This window comes from Excalfactoria chinensis, chromosome 3 (genome assembly GCF_039878825.1).
Source record: "Excalfactoria chinensis isolate bCotChi1 chromosome 3, bCotChi1.hap2, whole genome shotgun sequence".
NCBI classification, from domain to species: Eukaryota; Metazoa; Chordata; class Aves; order Galliformes; family Phasianidae; genus Excalfactoria; species Excalfactoria chinensis.
Genome location: NC_092827.1, coordinates 89105867 through 89128304, shown reverse-complemented (window position 1 = coordinate 89128304; position 22438 = coordinate 89105867). Strand labels below are relative to the sequence as shown.

At 43.5% G+C, this 22438-nt stretch overlaps 1 protein-coding gene across 2 annotated transcripts; it reads right to left on the bottom strand.

Annotated features, from left to right (window-relative positions):
• Positions 1-2357: 2357 nt before the first annotated feature.
• EPHX1 (epoxide hydrolase 1) lies at positions 2358-20668 on the bottom strand. Of its 2 annotated transcripts, none has more exons than XM_072331737.1 (9): positions 20614-20668; positions 15105-15289; positions 13058-13238; positions 10882-11109; positions 10124-10253; positions 9584-9798; positions 7089-7197; positions 6371-6496; positions 2358-5275 (listed from the first exon to the last, which is right to left on the bottom strand). In XM_072331737.1, the coding sequence occupies exons 2-9, from the start codon at positions 15282-15284 to the stop codon at positions 5050-5052; spliced, it is 1395 nt and encodes a 464-aa protein (XP_072187838.1). In that variant the 5' UTR covers positions 15285-15289; positions 20614-20668; the 3' UTR covers positions 2358-5049. The 2 variants fall into 2 exon arrangements, with proteins under 2 accessions (XP_072187838.1, XP_072187836.1); XM_072331735.1 differs by having other exon boundaries at positions 4219-5275; positions 6371-6492; positions 7085-7197.
• Between the last annotated feature and the right edge of the window lie 1770 nt (positions 20669-22438).

Here is a 22438-nt window from a genome sequence, read left to right as displayed (position 1 = left end):
AGCCCCAGAATGAATGGGACTGCTTAGGCCTAGCAGGAGTGGAGCTGCATCCGAAGCATCTTACTCCTGAAATTGTGTTGAGGGAGGGCTGCTGACCAGAAAGCAGAGAGAGGTGGAAGCTGGGCCAGGCCTTTCAGATCCCTTTGGACAGGGAGAGATTGACATTACTTATCTTGAGTACCTCTGGGCAGAGCATATCTGCATATCCTTTGGTGACAGGGATCTAGGAGTGAAACAACTTGAGAAGGAAGGACTGGTAGCCAGCATCAGGAGGATGGGCAGAAGTTGGTTTTGCATTGGATGTGGACTGGATGCCAGTGCCAGATCAGGGACGGGAGGAATTTTGGGGCACTGGGTGTGCTTTTTTCACCTGCCTCCTTCGCTGTTCCTGCCCCTAGAGCCTATCCATCCCAAAACCCAAGGGTTGTAGTTGTTGAGCAAGGCAGACAGTTGGGTCCAGCACAGGGCCAGGGTCCCCCCCTCTGCCCTGGGGCAGAGTAGACAAGGTGAAGCAGTCTGTTTTCTTCCTTGCTCTGCTTTTATGCTTTTGAAACAGTCAGAATATAATTGCGATTGTCATTTTTGATGTTCAACTCAGTAGCTGAGTGGTTGTGCATGGTTTTGTCTTCCTGCATTTCTATTCACATTTTCTTTGTGCCATGCTCTCTCTGCAGTGATCGTGTGCAGTTGTTTGTACCATTTGAGTGGTATGAAACGGTGATGTGAATCTATCAATATTTCATTGTTCCTCTTATTCTCAAAACTACAGCTACTCAATTATTAAACACAGAGAGCATGAGCATCGTTCCAAACATCTTAAAATGCAGTCGGGAGGGGATTCTAAAGACTGGAGTTCAGACTACATCTAGCAAGGGGAACGAGCTGTTGCTGCCCAGATTGATTTCCAGACAACCAGTGCCAATCATAATGAGACTACATTTTCTGGTAGCACGGGCATAACACCACTAGAGCTGTCTGGGATACTTCTTCCACAGAAGAGAACTCATCCTAAGCAAGATGGTTTTTGTGTGACTTATGTTCCTTCAAGTGCTATCGCAGCAAGGCAAACAAATGACATCATTTATCAGTGTTTTCAAATAAGCAAGCCTGAAATCAATACGAGTTTACTCCTTGTCTCTTCTTACAGCAGCCAGAGAGATGTTTCCCTTCCTCTTACAGACAAGAATATATCTTCATTTAATGCATGTTATGTACTGTACTTGCTTCATAACAGCATGTGCATTCGATTGACAGGCTTGAGCAGACAAATCCTTCCCTTTGCTGATGCAGTGGTGATGAATAGGGCCCTTTATGGACTGTGATGCCGGACTTAACAGATTTTATTTTTCACTAACTGATGGTCTGAATTCCTTTTTGGTGTAAACAGTGTGGAGTCTATTCATACTGTTTTTAATTCACACTCTGAGTAAGCCTGACTTTTTCACTTGATGTGAACGAAGTCTTGTTTAACTGCATAAGGTATATAGACAGCATTTAGTGGCCTGGATTTTCAGGACTTTATGAATTGTAGTTTAAAACACTGGAAGTCAAATTTGGTTGTAGTGGGAGTTAGTTTTGCTAGAGTGCATGAGAAGGTGATGAATTTAAAAGCTTTTCTGTACCAGAAACAAATATATGCTCCATTCCCTAACTGAAGGTCTTTGAAAAGCAAGTTCCGCTTATTTTCAGTGGCATTTCTCTGGCTTTGAGATTTTCATCTGGACTCTTCACAGGCTGTAACCCCTGAAAAACAGGGCTTAGGTCACCTACTTCTGTTTTCAGTGAGGAATAGATGCTTTGGAGCAGCTTAAGGAGGAATGGTAATTTCATTCAGCAGGTACTTTAGAGGAACTGCAGTCCAGAAATGGAAGTTTTTACCAAGAAATGGCCCTTCAGCAGAACAAAATGCTTTAAACATCATCATATTCTGAGTTCTCCTTGAGGATGTAGCTGCTATTTCAGAGAGCCTTATTCCTAAGCAACAGCTCAGCCAGCCCAACAACTGGGTATTTTATGGCAGGGTATTTGGCCTCATTAGAGGAGACTTGCTGTTTGACCTGCAGATAGTCTGCTGGCTCACTGAAGTATCACAAAGCACAGGTTCTTTCTTACTACTTCTTACTATTGTAATAATACGATACATAATGTTACTTGCAAAAAAGGAATGTTAAAATTGTTTCTGGTTATTTGACACTCACTTTTGCACTGCTTGCTGTAGTACTGTACCAAATAACTGCCTGCTATTAAATAGCAGAGTGTGTATCAGAAGTGAGTCTGGGTTCACTAAAGGTGGTTATAATCCCAACCTTGCTCTCCTAGGAGACTTCCTGCCTGCAGGAAGAGATGCAGATGCTGTCAGTAGCCCACAAACACTTAAATAGTATTAAACCTTGTACCACAGGCAGTGCAATTGGCCGTATTTTGCTAAAAACAGGAGATTTTTATTATTATTATTTTTATTTTTTAAAGGGGAGGAGAATTGAGGACAAGCTCTATAGTTGGCACATAGCTGAATCTGGCACTCATGAACACTGCCACAGGATTCCGCTCTCTTTGTATCAAGGTGTGGATAAGCAGGTGATGAACAACAGCTGCTGATTGCTGTGGGTTTAGGGTTTGAGAGGTGACATTAGAATTCAGAGCAATCTTTGGTATGTAACAGATACTTAACCACCATTTTTTAACTTCTAAAGTCTATACCCTTTTATGTCCTTTTTGCTTTCCTTTCAAGCAGAAGTTAATCAAACCCATTTTCATGCTGGATTTAATTTCTATGGCTGTTTTCTGTGCTAAGTCAAACAGACAGTGAGGGCAGCTAATTTGTAGTTGGCTGAAATGCACTTACCTGGCGTGTACAGTGGGGCAAGGCCATGCTCACTTAGCTTGTGCTCATTACCTTTGAGCACTGTGAGGCACACTTAAAAGTAGAAGGGTCTAGAAGTGTAGGTTTTTGTTCTGACAAGCTCTGACTGGTGCTTAAGCTTGGATGGGTGCTGTAAACATAATGTCGCTAAGCAAGCCCTGATGCGCCTCTTTTCACTGATGCTGGCCCCATTCAAGGAGATCTGCTCCAGAAAAGGAGACAGAAGGCAGAAAATGCCTTCTACTTGCATCTGAGAAAGGCTTTGCCAGGTATCATGTAGCCAACTTACTTCCCACTTGCTTTATCTGCACTGAAACTGAGCAGCCTCTAGGGAAGTATTGAGTTATGTCTGTGTATGGCAGTGTTCCCTAGCAGCACAGCAGATGTCTGTGTGTGTGTTAAAGATGAGAGGGGATGATCTCCAGCTCTGAAATACAAGGCTGCACAGGAGAGAGAAGTAAGACAAAAAAAAAATGTCCAGAGATGAAGGATTAGTGCAGGAGGGAGCCCAGGACCTATGACCATATGTCATTGTCAGAGGTAGCCCATTCCTTCTGAATAAGCCATGTTTTGGTAACACTGAACCTGAAGCTAGTTCAGGGATGGTCTTCTGAGAAGAAGAGCTTAATTTAGACAAAGTGAACAACTCTATTTTCTTTCCTGTCTCTTCACACCAGCGCAAACCTCAATATTCAGCAGGTGAGAACACGATTTTTGTCTAATGAAATCAGCTACAAATATATGTGGAATTAGTGCTCACTCCTTATCTGGAAGCAGTCAGCTGTGTTAAAGAGTTCACGTACAGCCTGAAGGTCTAAAGTAGCACTGCAGTAAAGTCCTGCAGGGAGACCTGAAAGCTCCTGTGTTTTTTCTCTGCAGAAACATAGAAGGTGGAGTGCAGGTAGTGAGAGTTCTCATCTCTGCTTGGAAAAATGGCCATAGTTGGTCCACGTGCAGTCTGTCATACCAAACAGCTGGCACTGAGCCCTCAGATTCCTGTGCCCAGCATCAGTGTTGCCTTCCTTATATCAAACCATGGGAAGGAGCAGCAACTGTTACTTAACAGCTTCCATTCCTATTAATACTGTAAAATAAAACTAATCTACGCAGGTGTTACTAATGGATTATATTTACCCTGCAAGCATAAGGAAGGAAAGTATATAAGAAATGATGGGAGAACAAATTCAGTTTTCTTGTAGCTGTTTGCCTTTAACCTGATCTCTGTAACAGGTACAATACAGAATCAATAGTTTCTAATTTGACATTTACTTTTGCTGTCACTAAGCAAAATCTCACCTGTTCAAAGGCATAAAACAAATGTGCAAACATTATTCAAAGTTTAAAGCCAGTTCCTTTTAATTTCCAATTACTCAATGTTTTATTCTTTACTGTGAGGTGTTTACAATACCCTGCAGAGGCAGTGCAAAGCTGCTGTGTCTTGAGCCTGTCCAGGGTTTTTATACATTGTGGTTAAGAGCAGAAATTCAATGCAGAGGTAGCTTGGCATATAATTACTGCATCCCTGCTCCTCCTTCTGGTTCAAGCTATGGGAGCCGATGTGGCTCAGGCACTCAGCTGATGCTTCAGCTGCTCCTCACACATTGTTTTTTTGGGAGCCCAGTGCGGGGAAGTGGAGCTTGCAGCCAGAAAGCTGCTTAACAGCACAGGCTGTAAGAGAAAGGCAGCCAGCTGGCTGGCTTACTGGGCACTGTAGATCAATGCTGATTAATGGATGCAGTCATTCAAGTTACATCTTGTTAGGCTGTTCCCATTGTTTATGTGAGGAATCTCTCACATACACCAACTCAATTTTTGCTGCTGTCATGGAGAAAAGCTGTTAGTAACAATTAAGCTGAGCATAATTAGTGGGAAGGTCTATTTTTCAATTTCTATGTATGAGACAGTAGTGTTACAGAAAGGATTTTAGAAGTCTTTTCTGAGAGAGGAAAATAACCAAGCAACCTGCACGCTATGTTCTTAGCCTGGCTGCTGAAAAAAATTGACAACGTTTTTAAAATAAGATTTAAGTTTCCAAAGCTGTATTTTATCCAGCTATCCTGAATTTTTCTTGCTGTCCTCTCACATCTGGTCGCGAATGTGATCTAATTACACAGATTACAGCAGACTTACTAAGGCTTGTACATGTGCTAAGCTATAAGCAATTACCCTCCTTTTCCTAAGGTAAGTTACTTTCTTTTCTTTGTCCAGAGTTGCTCTTTCTCTACTTTCCCAACAAACTGCAGAATATCTTCAGCAAGAAGTTCAGGTTCTTCCAATGCTGCAAAGTGGCCTCCTCGAGGCATGAAATGGAAGGAAACCATGTTGGTGTATTTCTTCTGGGCCCAAGCCTGGGGTGTGTGCATGACTTCATTAGGAAAGGAGGCGATGCCAGTAGGTACTTGTACTGTGAGCCTGAGAGAGAAGAGAGGATAATTTTATCTTTCAGACACTTTACTGAGCAAGAAATGGAAAGTCCCTTGGAAATGCTGTTCTTCCAACTGTCAGGAGGACCTACTGGGCAATTAAAGCTGACTTCCAGGTCTTGAATTTGAATACTAGACAACACTTCTGTTTCTGAGTGGGTGAAATGCCAAACGGCCGTTACTTTTTGCATACGTTGATATGGATGGCAGTTCTCTAAGAGATCCACAACACAAGTTAGAAGCATGGAAACAGATCTCCAGGAGGCAATGAGTATAAAGCTTCCTCGTGCTGCAATCCGGGCTCAAGAGTAATGTTCTGAGGGGAATGCAAATTGACAATGGCTGAAGAGAAATTTACAGTGCGAATTACAACTAGAATATGTTGAGCCTGTCAGGACAATGGGAGGGTTTGAAGAGAAAAACCTGAATGGTGGCTGCAAGGTGAAGGTGGGAAGAGGGGAAGCAGTAACAGTGAATCTGGACTAGCACAGAGGAAGCATTTCTTACCATGAGGCTTTGTCCTGTACATTATCTACAGACAGCTCTTGCTTTTAACTGGCATGAATGTGCTCTACAGAATATTTTCTACATGAAGAAGTAAAGAGAAGCAACTGCATTTGAAGGGAAAAGTACCTTAAAGTGGAAGTATCCACGCTTGTTATAAACAGAGTAATACGTTGAGGGCCTAAATATTCCGTATGTTTGAGCTGCTTTGTTGGAAGTGACAAAGATTTTAAGATTTAGACAGACCAGGATGCCTACTCTTACGTGGGTTCTTGAGGCTCCTTCCTCTAGGCATGTAGAAGTTCTGTATAGCTCATCTCATGTAGGCAGAAGTGGAACAGGATACTGCCCACAGTGTAGCCACAACAGCTTCAAGAACTGTTCAAGAACTGAGTCAGCTTCCTGGGAGAATCATTTCACAGCTAAAGTAATACCATAGCAGTGAGCCGCGGTTGCACGTAACTCAGGGCAGGTTTACCTCTGCATTCATGAACTTGCAGCAACCGCAAGACACAAACAACTTATCTGCAAACATAGAATTAAAGTCAAAACAAAACGTTTAAAGAAAGAAAGCACTTACTTTTCATGTTTCTGGGTGCCTATTCCTTTCTGCATGTTTTCTTTGTAGAAGCGCATTGAGGAGACGATGCAGCCTGACACCCAGTAGATCATGACGTTGGTGAGAAGATCATCCAGGTTAAACTTCCTGAACAGGTAAGCCCAGATATTGGTTAGTTATTAAGTAGTGCAAAATGGTATTTAGTTCTAAGGACTTCACTTTGGTTTTGTTGAAAGAGCTGTTTAACAGTGAAAACAATCTATTCAGATTTGTTTTCGTTGGACCTTTTTGTACAATGCTGTTTTGTTCAACTCCTGCTAAGTTCCACAGCAGTTTTCAAAGGGAAGCTCATTTATCTCAGATTTTTACCTCAGAGTAAGTGTGATCTCTTATTAGCAAACTGTACGTAGATGGAGCAATACTGATTAATTCAAAGCAACTTCACAGAACAGTTAAGCACTAATATTAAGGTGAAATGTGAGTTCTGTTTTCCAGCATCTTCGTACAGGTTGAGTTTTCCTTTCATTTGCCTGTCCTAACAACATACTTCTATAAGCGGGTTTTCATTCCACAGAAGCTGGGGGATGTATCTCTTTGTAGCAGATCAAACTAGGAAGTACAGCACTGCACCATTTGTAGTCTCTGCAGGCTCCTTATGGGATGCGAGACCATCAGTTCAGATAGACATTCGTTTAGCTCTGACTTGAGGCTGAAACACCTCATCTAAAATAGCACTTGCCTCTCAAGTCCTCCATCTTCTAAGTTACGGAATTCTGGATCGGTCCACACAGAAAATTTCTCCAAGATGTATGCAGCCAGCCCTACAGGAGAGTCATTCAAACCACAGCCTGAAAACGAGGAGGGAAATTTAACTAGAATTGAGATGTTCTCCTGCTGTTCTCAGAATGTTTTAGATGCTGCCCATTCTAGTACAGGGGAAATAACTTTACATAGCTATTCCAGCACCCGTGTTCCTAAATAGATTAATAGAACAAGTCGGAGCCATTTATTGTTGAATCATTAACACAGTACCTGCAAGTCAGCAGACTCCAGATTAGCTCATGCTGAATGTTTTTAAAGTGATGTAACAGTATTGGATTTCTGCTGGTTTGGGTTTTTGTTTTTTCTTTTCTTTGTAAGCCAATAAGATTAAGCAGTATGTGCCAAGTAGGGCTTGCTTCCATTAATCTGTTAGTTGGCAAGTATTAAACAGTTTTATAGGGCCAAATCCCACATGCCTACACACGGCCAGAAGAATTTACACCACTGTCTAAGTGCAAAAACTTTTTAAGGATTATTAGAAAGTAATTAAAGAAGAGAAAGGCTTTGTTAAAAGGTCCACCTTCCCCATTAGCAAAAGCAAACTGCTGTAGTGTAGAACAACTTTTACAGTTGTTTTGTTTGGATTGGAAAAAAAACAGACGTAATTGGGACGTTATTAATACATCCTAGTGCCATGAAACAGGGACTATAAACTGTTCAAGCTGCCCGGAAAAGTCTTAGAAAAAGGTTTTCCTGAGATACAGCAATATATTTGAAGTTCCGCCTGTGCAACATAACTGTGATGTAAGACGGCCAACAATACAGCTATCGTGACTTTACCCATAACTGCCGTTTAAATGTGTTAGTTGAGATTCAGTTAACAAACAAGTAACACTTGTAGCAGACAGCTACTAAGTGATCCAAAAAGCTAATTTAGCATGCAGAATTGGACAAGCAATATACTTCTCACATACTTCACTTTGATGGGAACAAAGGAGACTGCATCAGTTTACACACAGATAGAATTTACATTGATCCTCACAGTACTGTGAATACAGGCACTGCCTCTTCAATCATCTGAAAACGAACTCACACTTCATGCAAGTAAGTATAAAAGCAGATTCATGCAAGCCGGTCTGATCAAAAGCCAGCTCTGAAACAGCCAACATACTGGTATCAGCCAAAAGTCAGAAATGACTTCCCTGCTTAGGACAGCTCCATGTCATACTGTCATACCAGAATGCTCAGGAAGACCTTGGCAGCCTCCCTGGCCAGGCTTCTCTCAGCTCCTTTCAGCTTCCTCCTCCTGGGTGTCATTTTCCCCAGTCTTCCCCTCTGCTGTTCCCCCTCTCTTCACTGTCCTCAGAATTGCTCCAGCTCTCAGAACATCGACTTGCTGCTGGTTCTCAATCTGTACAGTTCACACGGTCTGCTGTGACAGACCACAGATCACAGCTAGGGACCAGAATCAGCCAACCACGAGAGAGAGCCCACCTGTGACCGGGTACCTGCCAGCTTCCTCGTCTTTTCTTAAAGCAAACAAGGAATTAGAGACGGGTAATTTTTGGAAACCACAACTCAAAGCAAGCCAAGTTACCTTAAATCCATCAAACTATTATTTTTGCCAGTGTTTTTAGAATACACCCATTTCTGGAGCTAAATTTATAAAAGGACGTTGAGAAATAGTTTCTACAGCTCTGCTTCTTATTAAAACCTACAGCGAGTGAGACCTGCTGCACTAGGATAAAATGTATTTAGTATTCTTGACTCAGTTTTTCAATTCAGCTGCAAAAGCTGTTTTTAAAATAGGAACACTTAATAGTTAAAACAGTTCAGCAATCTGAGCGATTAGCAGAACATTCATAGGTATTCACGTTTCGTTTCCTTGAGAGTCTGTGAGTGATTCATAACAATGAGTAGGAACCAAATTTGATTTTTACCTTTCAGGTGTTATTTCTGCCTATAAATAAACTAGCTTGAATCTTGAAACAGCTAAAAGCTTTTTGGAATTTCCATCTTCTGACTGTGATTGATTCCCTGTGAAGAAACTGTCTTTTGTTCTCAGCATAGCTGCATTTGTAATACAGTGACAGTCCCCAGTGGCAGCAGATGTGGAAAAGTTATTAAGCTATTTTTATTTATGAAAACTGAAAATGAGGTCAGTGGCACTTAGAGGGTGCTTGCTTTTGATGTACACGTATCCCTTTTGTATGTGAAAGCGAGTTTCATACTAGATAACCACCTATCATAGAACGGCTTGGGCTGAGAGCTATTCCAAAGACCATCTCATTCCAACCCCCCTCCTAGTCCTTTGCAACTTGCATGCAGAAGAAGAATCTTCTGTTTAAAACCTCTAACCTTCCTACTTCTGTTCTTATGAAAAACACCCATCTGTTGCGTATTTAAGCGACGTGATTTGTTTGTATGACCGTACAGCTCAAATTAAATAAGTATTTTTGTTTGTTTCTTTACCAACAGTATCAGGTGCTGTTGCCTGGATGTGAGCATAGCCAGACTCCGCCAAGATCCTGTAGAGCCCTTTCTTCAAGAAGGGAAACATCCGCCTGACATCTTCCTCGTGGAAACCAAAGAGCCCTGGGAGGTAGCGGCCCAGCAGGATGGAGAGCAGGTGGGTGAAGCCCATGTTTGTAACTGAGGCTAGGTTTAAATGAAGACCCTTCAGGTGGCTAAAAATAGAAACAGGAAAAGCCCCCACAAATTGCTGAAATAAAACAGGATTCAAAGTTGTTAAATGTGAAATACAACATTTAATGACATTTTGATAGATATAAATGTTAGTGTTATATTACTAATCTATGATCTACGTGATATAGATTAGTAACATAACAAAAAAGTTGCATTTAAAATATACAGAATTGGGCATCCCTTAATTCCAGTCTGCCAATTACATGTTCTATCATTCCCTCTCTAAAGTCCATCAGCAATAGCTGCTTAAAGAATAAAGCAGATTTCTACTCCAGTCATGCAGCAGTGTATCAAATGAGTACTCACTTAGGAGCTATCTGGGCCAGGTTGGTGCAGATGAGCCAGCCCCAGTCACCACCTTGTGCGTAGAACTCGTGGAATCCCAGTCTGAGCATCAGTTCGTAAAATACAGAAGCAGCACTCACAGAATCAAAGCCTGCAATTAAAATATATATATATACTATTGCATTAATTTCAGCTGTACCTCTGAATGTACAGCATTTGTTCTCCCTATCATGACAACAGTCAGATTCCTAAAAAGCTGCAAGTCCATTTTTCCTCACCCGTCTGACAGTATATGGAAGCCCTTGTCACATTGTCTGGGTAAGGTCCAGAATAGCAAGCCCAGCCTTCACTACAGACTCCCTTAACCCCACATGTTCCCCATGCTTTTGGCCCACTGAGGGGTTGCTGGACTCCTTCTAAACCACAGTCATACTCCAGCTGAGCCCTGTCAGAAGCACCTGGCATTGCCTGGGGAATTTCCATTTTGTCTCTGTGAGATCAGTCTTATCTTAATGATAGCTAGAAAGCTAGAAACTGTCTTACCCACAGGTTTTCACTTCATAACTTTCTATAGTCCTTTCTAAATGATCTGTATGTTACTCCTGAAACTAATTAATGGTGACACCTGAAGTCTCACTCATCTCTCTCTCTCTCTCTCTCCATGTGACATGTGAAATCTTTGCTTCTATGCAAGAGACAGAAGTTACCATCTGCCAGTAGAGCCTGTCTCACTACGGGTCTGGACTTTTGTTAGTTCAGTTTCTTCTTATACATCTTACCTTTTTTGTGAGGTGCTTCTGAGAAGCCGTACCCAGGGATAGAGGGGCAGATGACTTCAAAGACATGTTTGCTGCTGAGGCCGTGACTGGCAGGATCCGTCAGGAGAGGGATAATTTTGTAAAATTCATAAAACGAGCCAGGCCAACCGTGAACCATTAATAACGGCTTTGCAGACTGGCCTTCAGGCAAACGAGGAGGCTTGACATGAATAAAATGGATATCAATGCCTGTTTAAAAGGAAAAGGAAAAAAATAATTAACATGCCTAAATTTGCTATGATGCTGGAACTAATTACACAACAGATTGAACAAATCTTTTCTGATTGATTGACTTATTTATTTGGTGAGCATGCAAATACCCTGCACCGCTCTGGATTCACATTATCCAAGGAGCTTAAAGCACTTTGTGCCGGACATTTAAGCATCTCAGCTCCTCAACAAGGTTGTCATCTTTCTGTTTTAAAATGAATTGGAAAAATAAGACACAGAAGTGCAGCAATCTACCAGCAGTAACACTGTGACTCAAACAACTTAAAAGCAGACGTGGGACTATTACATCATCTAGACCAAGAGCCCTTAAATTTTACCCCAATATCCCTGTATGGCACCAGCTAGGCTTCAGTCAGTCACAGATTTTTCTTCCTCAAAGGCATACAGTTTCAACTTGAAGGCAGCAAGAGATAAGAAATCCATCATAAGCAGCAGCTGTTTGTTTGGGGGCATTAATCACTTTCCTTATTTTATGCATGCCTGACTTGTCCTTTCAACATGTCTAGCTTGTGTCTCCAGCCATTGATCTGAACTTTAGAGCAAAAGGAATTTTAGAAGCCATCAGTGTGCACCCTCTGTCTGATCGAGTCATGCTTCTTAACTTTGGATGAACTAACTAGGCTGAATCAAGGATTAGAAAAATATGTTGCTAAAAGAGAGTTGAAGAGTTCAACTTCTTGATTCCATTCTACCTTTTATCCCAGCAGCCTTTCGCTATATTTTTGATAAATCAGAAAGGCCCACTCAGGGCTCTGCTTTCCGGGAAACAATGATTTGCTCTTAGTGGAGCCTGAATGCTTCATTTCATAATGTGTTTTAGCACGTTTCACTTGCATCAGCTCACTACATCCCGGCCTCTCTTACCAGCTGAGAATCCCCATCCTTTACAATTCTGTGGATTCCTGTATTCTCTGAAAAGCACTCAATCGACAAAAGCTAAGGACCTAATAATCTACACTTGATCTTGTCTTTTCATGGCAATCACTCTTAATGTTCAGATCTCTCTTGTTGCTATACGCACGGCATTGTTCTTAACTTCTTTTCCCTTTCTTGTCTCAGATGATACTTTTTTTCCCCCCTCTTTTTTTTTTTGGTGACAAATTTATTTTAAATACTATGGTCAACTGCCCCATTTCAATTAACATGCATTCATGGGGGCAAGGAAAATAATATGGCATAATCTCAAGCGTGAGTTTTACAGTCACGTAAAACAATTGTCTGCTTTGCTTAAATCCACAGCTGTATCACCACATCACCCAAGTGAATCACCTAACTGAAGTATTTAAAACATCCAGTTTGACCGAGCTCCAATAATAACAGACCTTAACTGAATGGCCTCTTTCAAAATGTATCTGTTTTGAATGAAAAGACAAAGCAGTCACTTGGACCTGGCAGCGCATCAACCCTAAGGGAAAGGCATTCTGCCTTCCTAGGACTAGGAGAGCCTGAAACGGTGCAGCAGGGGCATATCGGCCCTGCCAGGCAGGGATAAATGTGAGCAGCCAGCACGAACAGCCCATGATCCTGCCAGACTGACAGTGTCACTGTGACAGCAGCACCTGGAGAGCTGCATGGAACAAGAAGTGGCATCTATGGGTATAGTTGTGTGATTGCATGCAAGGGAACACTGCTACATCTCAAGACGCAAATCCATTTCCGAATGCCTGTGCTCGGCTCTCTTTAACACCAACTGACAACCCATCCGTGCACAAGGGAAATCTATTTGTCCTACAGGTTTCGGTTACACGGAGGTACTTTCTCACTTCTGCTGTCAGAGTAGCAAGGGTCCATGTTATGGCAGCCACAGAGAAGGCTCGTGCAATGTGGCCGAGAGCATTCTTACACTGAGATCCCTGTAAATGAGATTATGTATTACTGTTTGTTTTTAAGGAAAAAAGCCAGACACCTTGAATCTTAGTTTTGAAGTGTGGGTACTTGTTGAGAACTTCAACTTGTTTCTTCCAGTTGAACTGGTTTTTCCAGTAGGAGACAACCTTCCTGAGATACGCTGAGTTCATTCCATAGCGGAAGCAACTGTTCTCTAGGGGCTCGGTGAATCTAGCCTGGTCAAGTCTTCTAAATAAGTCCTAGAGGGAAAGGAAAAGGAAAGAGAAATGTCGTAAGCGCTTGCATCTGCTGCTGTCTTATTCTGCACTAGGTATGGCTTCTAATTATTTCCAAGTGCACAAAGAACAATGAAAATAACGTCTCCAGTGATGACTGTGCTCCATCCCTTTTTTCAGTGCTTGCTTTCTTCCAGATGCCCTCCGTTCCTCTTCCAGTTCTAGCTGTTACCACTTTCAGCAGCACTGGCTAATCTGTTTGCCAGGCTGACAGTCACAGAGGATAGAACCCAAAAAGCAAAACTGAGCTACGAAGAAGCTTGCTTATGTTATTCACCTCCATATCACATTACTAATGTTTTTGTGAGTTTTTTGGTTTTCTTTTTGTCAGCTGAATACAAGATAGGGCACTTTACAAACGGATACCAGAAGTATCAAATTAACCTCACAATGCAAGTCTTCTTGCATTTTCATGATGCTCTGCTCCTGGGGATACCTTTGAGCCCAGTCTCACAGTGAATGCACAGATCTGGCTCGTCGCCTTCCTTCCCAGACCAAGCTGCTGGCCTCCTTCACTGTGAAACGCTGAGGATTTCACAGTTAGAGAGTTGTTGAAACTAGACTGGAGCGAACGTTTCCAAACTACATGAGGTCAGTGCTGCGCTTTGTGGTCATGGGGGATGCTGCCAATACTGCAAGTTCAGTCCAAAACCACTCGGCAGGGAAGGACAGCCAAGAGCCCCTTCTTCCTGCAAGCAGAACCACCAGACAGCTGAGATCTGGAAATCCTGCCCTGCTCAGGCCTCTGTGGGGCTTAAACTTGGGCAGCACTTTCCAATGAAGACAATCCGAGCTTGCCAAGACAAATTAGGTGTGTGTGCTGCCTCACGCCTCGCACTGAACAGGCAGGTATTACTGAAAACATGGATTTTTAAATGAAGCCTTTAACACATCTTGATGGACAAGATTTTTGTCCACTCAACATTTAGTAAAAAAAAGAAATTGTAATGTAACTTAGTATAATTCCTACCTGGCGTAAGAATTTATGCAAAAGCAGTTTGTTACTGATAGATTATGTTGCAATAGCTGTTATAAAACCAAACTATGTGTTCCACTAAAATCCTAAGGTTAGAAATGATGTAGCTTTGTCTGCAGTATAAGGGGAAGGTATGTTGGGGATCAGTGTCCGCTGCTATTACTAAGGAGGACAAACAAAGTCCTAACCAATCCAAGCTACAATCCAGAGATGTAGAGCCCCACTGTAAATGAATAATGCGAGCAGTCCCAGGAGTATCATTTGAATGATTGCTCCATAGAGATCTATGAAATGGTGCAATCCCTGACAAGCACTCACAATCAAGGTCTTGTTATCTAGCAAATTCTGCAATGCATGTGTTTACTGTAATTAACACTGTATTACTGTTGACCCAAGTAGATCATAAATTACAGAACTAGCATCCAAGGCAGCTGCAAACATAAGGCACTCAAGAAAATGAGATATTCATAATTATTCTTTTGTTTCTTTCAAAACCAAAGATATTCTTTGTATTCCGGTCTACGCAATCAAGCTGAGGAAGGTGCACAAAGAGGAGCACAACTGAGTAATCTGCAATACGATTTTCATGCTCATTAGGCCTAACGGAGTAGTCTTATTTACTGGCAATCTTGAGACAGCCAGCTGAAAACAAAATAATATGGCAGAATGTGAAATCTCTCGATCCGTCTCCATCTTCTGAAATACTGGGAAGTCCCTTCCCCCAAATCCTCCACATTGATCTGTCATTTTCACAGATATTTCACACCAGTTCAATGTAAAAATTACTTCCCGCAAGGCCTGCATTTAATTGGCCATTTCTGACTTCTTTTTCCCCAGGACAGAGATTTGCTTACGCTCAGCTCTTCTTCTGCAGTTTCCACCTTGAATGGCCTAATTGTTGTATCTCCTTCAATGTCAGGCTTCGGTCCCGTTCCCCACCATCCCTCCTTGAATGGGAGCCTCTCTTCCTTCTTTTTGGAAACTAAGAAGTAGATGACGATTGCCCCCAGAATCAGGACTATCTCCAGCAGCATAGTGCCTGCAAGAGAAGAACAGAACTCTGCTGAGCCCCATCAGATAGCTCAGAGACATGTGATGTACTTGGTTAAGACTATAAAGGTTTACTTGCTTTCTAAGATAGGGTTTGGTCCTATGCTGCTTCATGCTGCAAGTAGAAAAGAAATGGTTACTCATTCTCTTCTACAATTAGTCTTCAAGCATCACTTTAAGTACAAGAAATGTTTGCTGGGGAACAGGGCTGTCATCTTCTTAGTGTGTAATTTTAAAGGATGTCGTGATTCAAACACTTGTACCCTGAGGAACTGATAGAACATTAAGTACTTAAAAACTTCCTTAGAGCAGGCACTGTTTATGGATGGCACCGAGCAGCTCATGTTCTCTCCTGACTTGGGAGGTTTTGTTGGTTTTGCTGCTGCTGTGGAATAATTTGATGCTCCCAAATTGCTCAAGTAGCAAACAGAACAGAACAATTATATTCCTGGGTCAAAAAAAGAACTGTAACAAACGTTATGCAAGTTCACGTGTAACAGGGGTAAGAGTGACTTTATCTTGTAAGTACCTTTATATGACGTGACATGTTCACTTCAGTTGAATTTTCTGAAGGCCGGCATATAATAAATGAGGCAATCAGATGGATAAAAGCATTGAAACAAGCACCCAATCAAACATCTGTAGGGAAGGCAGGCACTCTGCAGCTAGGACAGCAAGCTACAAAACTATATCACTTACATGTACAACTGCTACAGCCTTGGAAGTGACCTGACATTCCCAAATCCTCAGGAGCCAGAGCAATGAGAACGATTGGCACTGGAAGAACTCGATCTTTCTATTTGTTTCACGGATCTTTCTGCGCTCTCTGTAATTTGAGAACGTGCTACTTTTCTCCTGCCAGGTTCCCTGAAGTACAAGGCAAGTCTCTACACAATTCCACCCTACTGGAACCGCAGATTATCCCAGAATTAAAGAGCACTATTAACTTTTACAGCAGAACAGAACTCGAGGGGCTTTCAGACACTTCAAAGCTCTTTACACAGAAATAATAACTACCACGGCATTTAGTAGATAGGATTTCTCCTGTTCAGTATTCACAGAGAACAGCGGTTTCCCCCTGATCGTGACATGATTCCTGCCATGTCTAGACTACAAAGGTTTGCCAGCAAAGCTATGCAAACACCACATACGAAAGGAAAAAAGAAAAAACCCAACTCAAATGATAACAAAAACTCCTGGTCAGCTGCAGTACCTTTACAAAGCCCCACTACTAGCAGCTGTGCTGAGACAAGAGAGAGCTTCTGTCAGTACCTACACCAGTGTTGTTCACATAGGACAGCCACGGTACCCAGAAAAACAGTGGGCTCCTTCTCATGGTCTATCAGCAATTGCTTTCTGATGCTGCATCAGCATCACAGCCCCAACCAAAACAGATGATGAAGGTACTGCATCAATACAGAACTGCTTTCAGCTAGGAACAAAATCCAGTTCCATTCTCTGTCTGGAAACTGGTATGTCCAAAGTCACCGGGATACCTCAACTACAAAAACGTTTTCCCCCCATCTGTCTCAGTGAGACCTGTGCTGAGAGGAGACCACTTAAAGCAAACAGGCAACGATGTCCCAAGCTGGTTATTCAAGCTCATCCTCTACAGCTCCCACGTGTTGTTTGAACAGCACAACGCAGCCTCAGTCGTGACCCATCTGCAGCAGAATCTCCTGCCCCACTCACGACTGGGAGCTGCTGGGAGCTGCTTAGCCCTTTACAGCCGTCTCTTGGTGCAGCACCGCCAACGTGGAAGGAGGAACAGGCAAATACAAGTTGTACTTGCAGTTCTCAGAGATGTACACAAAGTGCTGGTGTATTTATTCAAAAGAATACAGCCATGTTACTGCCCTTAAAAATCACAATGTCAACAATGAGGTAATGGTTTGCTATTGGTTTGTTGGGTTGGTTGTTTGTTTTTTGGCTACTACTGGATGTTACATGGCTCCATGTTGAAAACACTTTTTTTTTTTTTTCAGCTTTTATTAATGTTTTTTTTACTTCCACTCTCCTTCTGGCCATGCATCACCAGCAGTCCGAACGGCTGCACAGGAACATGAACATAATTAACATCAAAGCCCTGTCCTGTCTCATGCACATCTTCATCAGTGTCCAATTATTCGCTCCAGAGAACAGGGCAGAGAACATTCATTTTTTGGAGCAGCCATCTATAAAATATCGTGCTGCTAACATTCCTGTCTTATTCTGCAAGTACTTTCTCACCTGAGCCTTGCAGCAGTAGTATCCAGCTGAAATACGTTACTAGAGAAATAAGGAAGTGAAAAACTTTCAGCCCAACATTTGGAAATCTCTTGCACTCATAGCACTGTGCAACTCGGCTACCACAGCTTAAATAATGTGCAGTGCTTACACCTCTGAATGGTGCTATTAAACCGTATCAGTGCAAAGCAGCAAGGGCACGGGTGAAGCAAGAGCTCTAAGAGACCATTCTGCTTTCAGACACACGTCAGAGGTTATTGTGATTAGTGTTAATCACGTTTTTGCTCCAAGGTTGGTTTACTAGCAGATTGTGAGGTGGCTCAGAGCACTTAGAACGCTACGGCACCGTCGGATACGGGGTTTATTGATTAATAATTACTCTGCAGGAGAAATAATGGCTCCATTTAGAGATGATGTTTCAGTTTATTTTTGTTCCATTACATAACCCCCCATTAGGTTTTACTGAACACGTTCCCCTCTGCCACAGGATCTCTGTTTACAGATCGATTTGCCCGGAGAGCAGCAATTGTAGGTGACTTTTCCCAGCAGATGTGGAAAGAAGAACCACTGAAGGACTTCATGAACTCACAGCACCTCCAACAGAGTCCCTTTGCACTGACAGCCTAAAAGGGGCAGAGCCGTGGCACAATCCGTAAGTTTCACCTTCAGCCGGCTGTCCTACCACATTTGGGCATCCCATTCTGGCATTTCATAGCACCAGAGGCAAGCAATGATGAGGGCATTTGTATAAGAAAAGCCTCCTACTTATGTAGTTTATGGAGCACGATGACAAGCTTCAAAATAGGCGAGTGGTGCAGGAACTGCTTTGCACAGAACTGATACCATCTCCCGGCTGAGCACAAAACGATACATTAACGTGGTAGGACAAGAAGAACGGTGGGCAGAGGGTGAAATAAAGCGTCCCACGCAGGAAAGCAAATCAAAGACAGGAAATAGAAATCCAGGAGAGTTTCTGGCTTGTCTCGATAAGAAATGTAACATTTGCATTTTTATTGGCACGGGGAGGCGGCGTACAGCGATACCTCCCCAACAGCAGGAAGGGGTGATACAATCCCGTTCCACAATCATTGTCTAGACTGTTGGCAGCTAGGAGTTGTGCAATCCAGCAGGAAAACAAGGCCCAAGGAGAGGCCTACAGACAAGGAAGGTGCTGCATGTTAGTGTAACCAAATGCCTGAATGGTAGGCATGATTTGAGGTAAAGAAGATCAGTTTCTGTGTCTGAAGGCTGCTGAAGGATTGTTAAATTGGCACCATTCCATTGCAAAAATGAAGGCCAGAAGAACTGTTTAAATTTCCACAGTAGCATTTGACAGCGACAGCGCTAAGGTTGGCAAACACGGTAAGACTGCAATTTATCCTGTCTAGCGAATCCCAGCAAGAAAAGCAAACAAGAAAAACACAAGTTGCACACATGCAAAGAAGTGACAGCAGCCTGGCACGCGGCTGCGGGCTGAGCACAGCTGGAAGCTGGATCTCCCAGATAGGCATGTCTCCAATGGAGCTAAAGAAGTGCAGGATATCATGCCAGTCAAAAGTTTCTCAGGCCATTCCCAGCCACTGTCCAGCCAGTTCAACGACACCGTTCAGTGAAATGGACGCCAAAGCTTTACTGCAACGTTTAATTTCTGCTGTGAAAAAAGAAATGATGAATAGCACATTGTTCTGTTTTGCCTTCTAGTGATAATGAGCTTAACCACCTCTTTGTGTGCCAGCATCTGCATTCTACAGATGGGAATGGAAAAATGTGCCCATGAACCAAGAGAGTTTGATATAAACAGATAAGGAAATGAGACTGAGGCAATTGTTCCTCAGACCTTCAGGTAAACTCAGGCTCTATTTTTAGCTTCTCCAGCGCTAATTAGGAAAAGGCTGCCTCTCTCCCTCACTGAGATGTTGCCAACTCTTTGCCCAGCCTGACCTCCAGGTCAGACGCAGGTTCATCCTGTACAGCTGCTGCTATGGCACAGCACATGGCCTGCTGCTTACAGTGGGATTGCACAGAGTAATTCTCTTAAGATTCCTCCATTAAATCAGGGAGATCTTCATTAACGAGCAGCTTTACAAGCTTTCTGCATTAGCACCGCGAGGAGACTGTTATTAAAACCTTTAATTACTAACACATGCAGAACCGACACGTACGTGGGGGTGCCTTGCGGAGGAAACAGAGTGCCAGCAGTTAGACATGCTGTACTGCAAAGTACATCAGAACAAAGGACATGACGGTCTGTCAGTTACAAGAAGGTTTAGAGGTGGAAATGACCAATATAAAGACTGACAGGAGGCGTTTCTGGCAATCTATAAAGCAGTGAAATGAGGCACATGGTGTAACTGAAATGAGGATGGTGCCTCCAAGCAGAAAGGGGCAGCACCAAGGAGTGAATGAATAAAAATCTATCAGAGCTTTAAAAAAACGAGTATTTTTCTTAAATAATTGTGACTATGGAAACAGGCAGAGACAACAACTTGTAATCTCTCCATCAAGAGCTCATTCTCAAAATGCAAAGGAGCTTCAGATGACGGTGCGAGGAGCAGATGGTAGTCATCATTTCTGTCTAATACTGCAACACCAAAAGGACGTGGCAGCGCAAACATGGAACGAGAACAATTCTTCCTTCTTCATCTCTCTTAATAACAACTAAGTAGTGAAGTTCTCTTCGGATTCGAGGGCTCCATTCCCCAGTGCACTACCTGCACCCACCACATCGGAGCACTGAACGCTGAAAGGGAAGTATCAAGAGGGCCGGGTCCTGCGACCGCGCCTGAGTTTGGATCCTTAACAAACAGCCACGCAGTCTGATAGAAGCATCCAGGCAGCAGAGCACGTTTAGTGTGCAGATGTGGCGGGCAGCCGCAGGACAAGTGGCAGAGCAGTAACTAAGTGTCTTCAAGGCAGAAATGAAAGTAAAGCATCCACGGCAGCTGCTAACAAAGCAATCCGCACAGAAACCCTGCGGCGGGCAGAAAGCATTCAGTAGATGCTGCAGTACACACGGCAGCTGAGCACGCTGCTCTAAAACAAAACCCGCCGCCCTCCCGCCTCCACCCCGGCCCCGTCCCGCACTACCTGCCGCGGCCGGATCGCGCCTCGCCCCGCCGAGCGCCGGGCTCCTCCCCGCCGGGCCGGGCCGGACGCGCGGTGCCGCGGGCCGCTGGGAGATGTAGTTCCGCCGCGGGGCTGCGGGGCGAGCGAGAGGCGATGGGCTGCGTGCTGCGGGGCGGAACTGCCGCCCTCCGGATAATATCCATATATATTTTATATGTATATACATATATACTTTCTTTTGCTGGATGAGGAAGTTGGTCATGCAGTTTGTTATTAATGTTTCTGTGACACCTGTTATTCTTACATGCAAACTAGGGCAATTATAGACTCTAAGTTATTGAGGTTCTGTGGTGGTCTAAGCTGATCCAACTGCCGGCTCTTCTGTTCCAGTCACTCTTCTCAGCCCTCCCGAGAGCCCCTGGGTGACTTTCCCCAGGCACTCATCTGATCCTTGGTGATGCTGTGGGCACACAGAGCAGGCAGAATACCACAACAGCAGGTCTCCTGATTAAGGAGCTTTTTGATGCGCAGGTTAATGGAAAGGGTTCAGCCGAGGCTCCGAGGTGTGCTGGAAGCTGTGTGATAGAGATGGCAGGAATCAGCAGCCAGCTGCCACATTGACCCAGGCTGGTGTGGAATCCCAGCCTTGTCACATCGGTCAGATGGCACGGAGTATTGCTGCAGTGGTTAGGAAGCTGTTTGGAAAGCAGCTGTTTGCTCTCATGGGAACACTGAAAACATTGTTGGTTGGTTGTGTGTTTAAGTGCAATCACCTGTTACGTAGTTCTGCTGTGTGAGAAGCACACATAAGGTTTTCCTCTGAGCATAAGCCCCGGTGAATCTCACTTATTTCTTTGTCTCCTGCCCTCAGCTATCGGGTAGCGCCGCCATGGAAAACTTGTCACAAAACAAAGAAGGGCAACCAAGCATTTGAGGCCAGGCTGGATGGAGCTGTAAGCAACCAGGTCTAGAGGAGGGTGTCCTTGCCTATAGCAGGAGTTGGAGTGAGGTGCTCTTAAAGGTCCCTTCCAACACAACCCATTCACTGAACCAACTGTTAAACGCTCGCTGAGGTCAGCTCCCCCTTGTCCTCCAATTTTAAAAGGTGTATTTTATAGCAATTTAAAGTAAGACATCAGCTTTTGCACTGACATGCCTAAAGCGTTAGTTCATCCTCCTATCTGCTGACTCCTTAAAGGGAGAGATATCTTTGGGAGGTGACTTCTCTAAGGCTCACTCAAAACTTGCCAGAACTCATTTGTCAGTGCCCCGAGGCAAGCCTTTCATCTTTCAGCCACATAATGATGAGAACCGTATTTTAGATGGCTCTATTTACAGGCATCAGCAACCCACTTAAAACACATCTTTTTTTACTAGCCAGTGTGAGCGGTGGCTTCTCATTGCTCACTACCAGTCAGCAACTACTTCAGTGGGTTTCCAGAAAGCCCAACTCCAATAAGAAACTGGTCTTTGAAACCTTGCTGTGAACACTCGTGCAGTGCTGATGGGGATACTTTGTTCCCATCAGGGGACTCCAAAGAACAAACACCTGTGAGTGGGTGACTAAGTTAGGGGGCAAAAATGCATATGCACCAGAAACAAAGATGATGTACAAAAATAGCAGCTGCACTTGCATGAAGGTAACCGGCTGTGCTATCGCGTTGTGACTGAGCTTTTACAGGCTCGGTTCCCACAGACTTGTATTACGTGGTCCAATTTAAGCCCGTGTTCTCCTGCCAGCTTCTGGTCTGTTAGAGCAGCCACAGGGCCTACCCCAACTGGCAGGGATTAGTGGGCTACCGTGCTTTGCATTCTGCTGAGTAACTGTTCTCCTTCTGAAATCCCG

Coding starts and splice junctions, on each gene's coding strand:
- EPHX1 (XM_072331737.1), bottom strand. CDS start 15,284: ATGCTGCTGGAGATAGTCCTGATTCTGGGGGCAATCGTCATCTACTTC. Junction 13,239..15,104: donor CTGCAGAAGAAGAGCTGAGC/GTAAGCAAATCT, acceptor CTTTCCCTCTAG/GACTTATTTAGAAGACTTGA. Junction 11,110..13,057: donor CTTCAAAACTAAGATTCAAG/GTGTCTGGCTTT, acceptor CCTTTTAAACAG/GCATTGATATCCATTTTATT.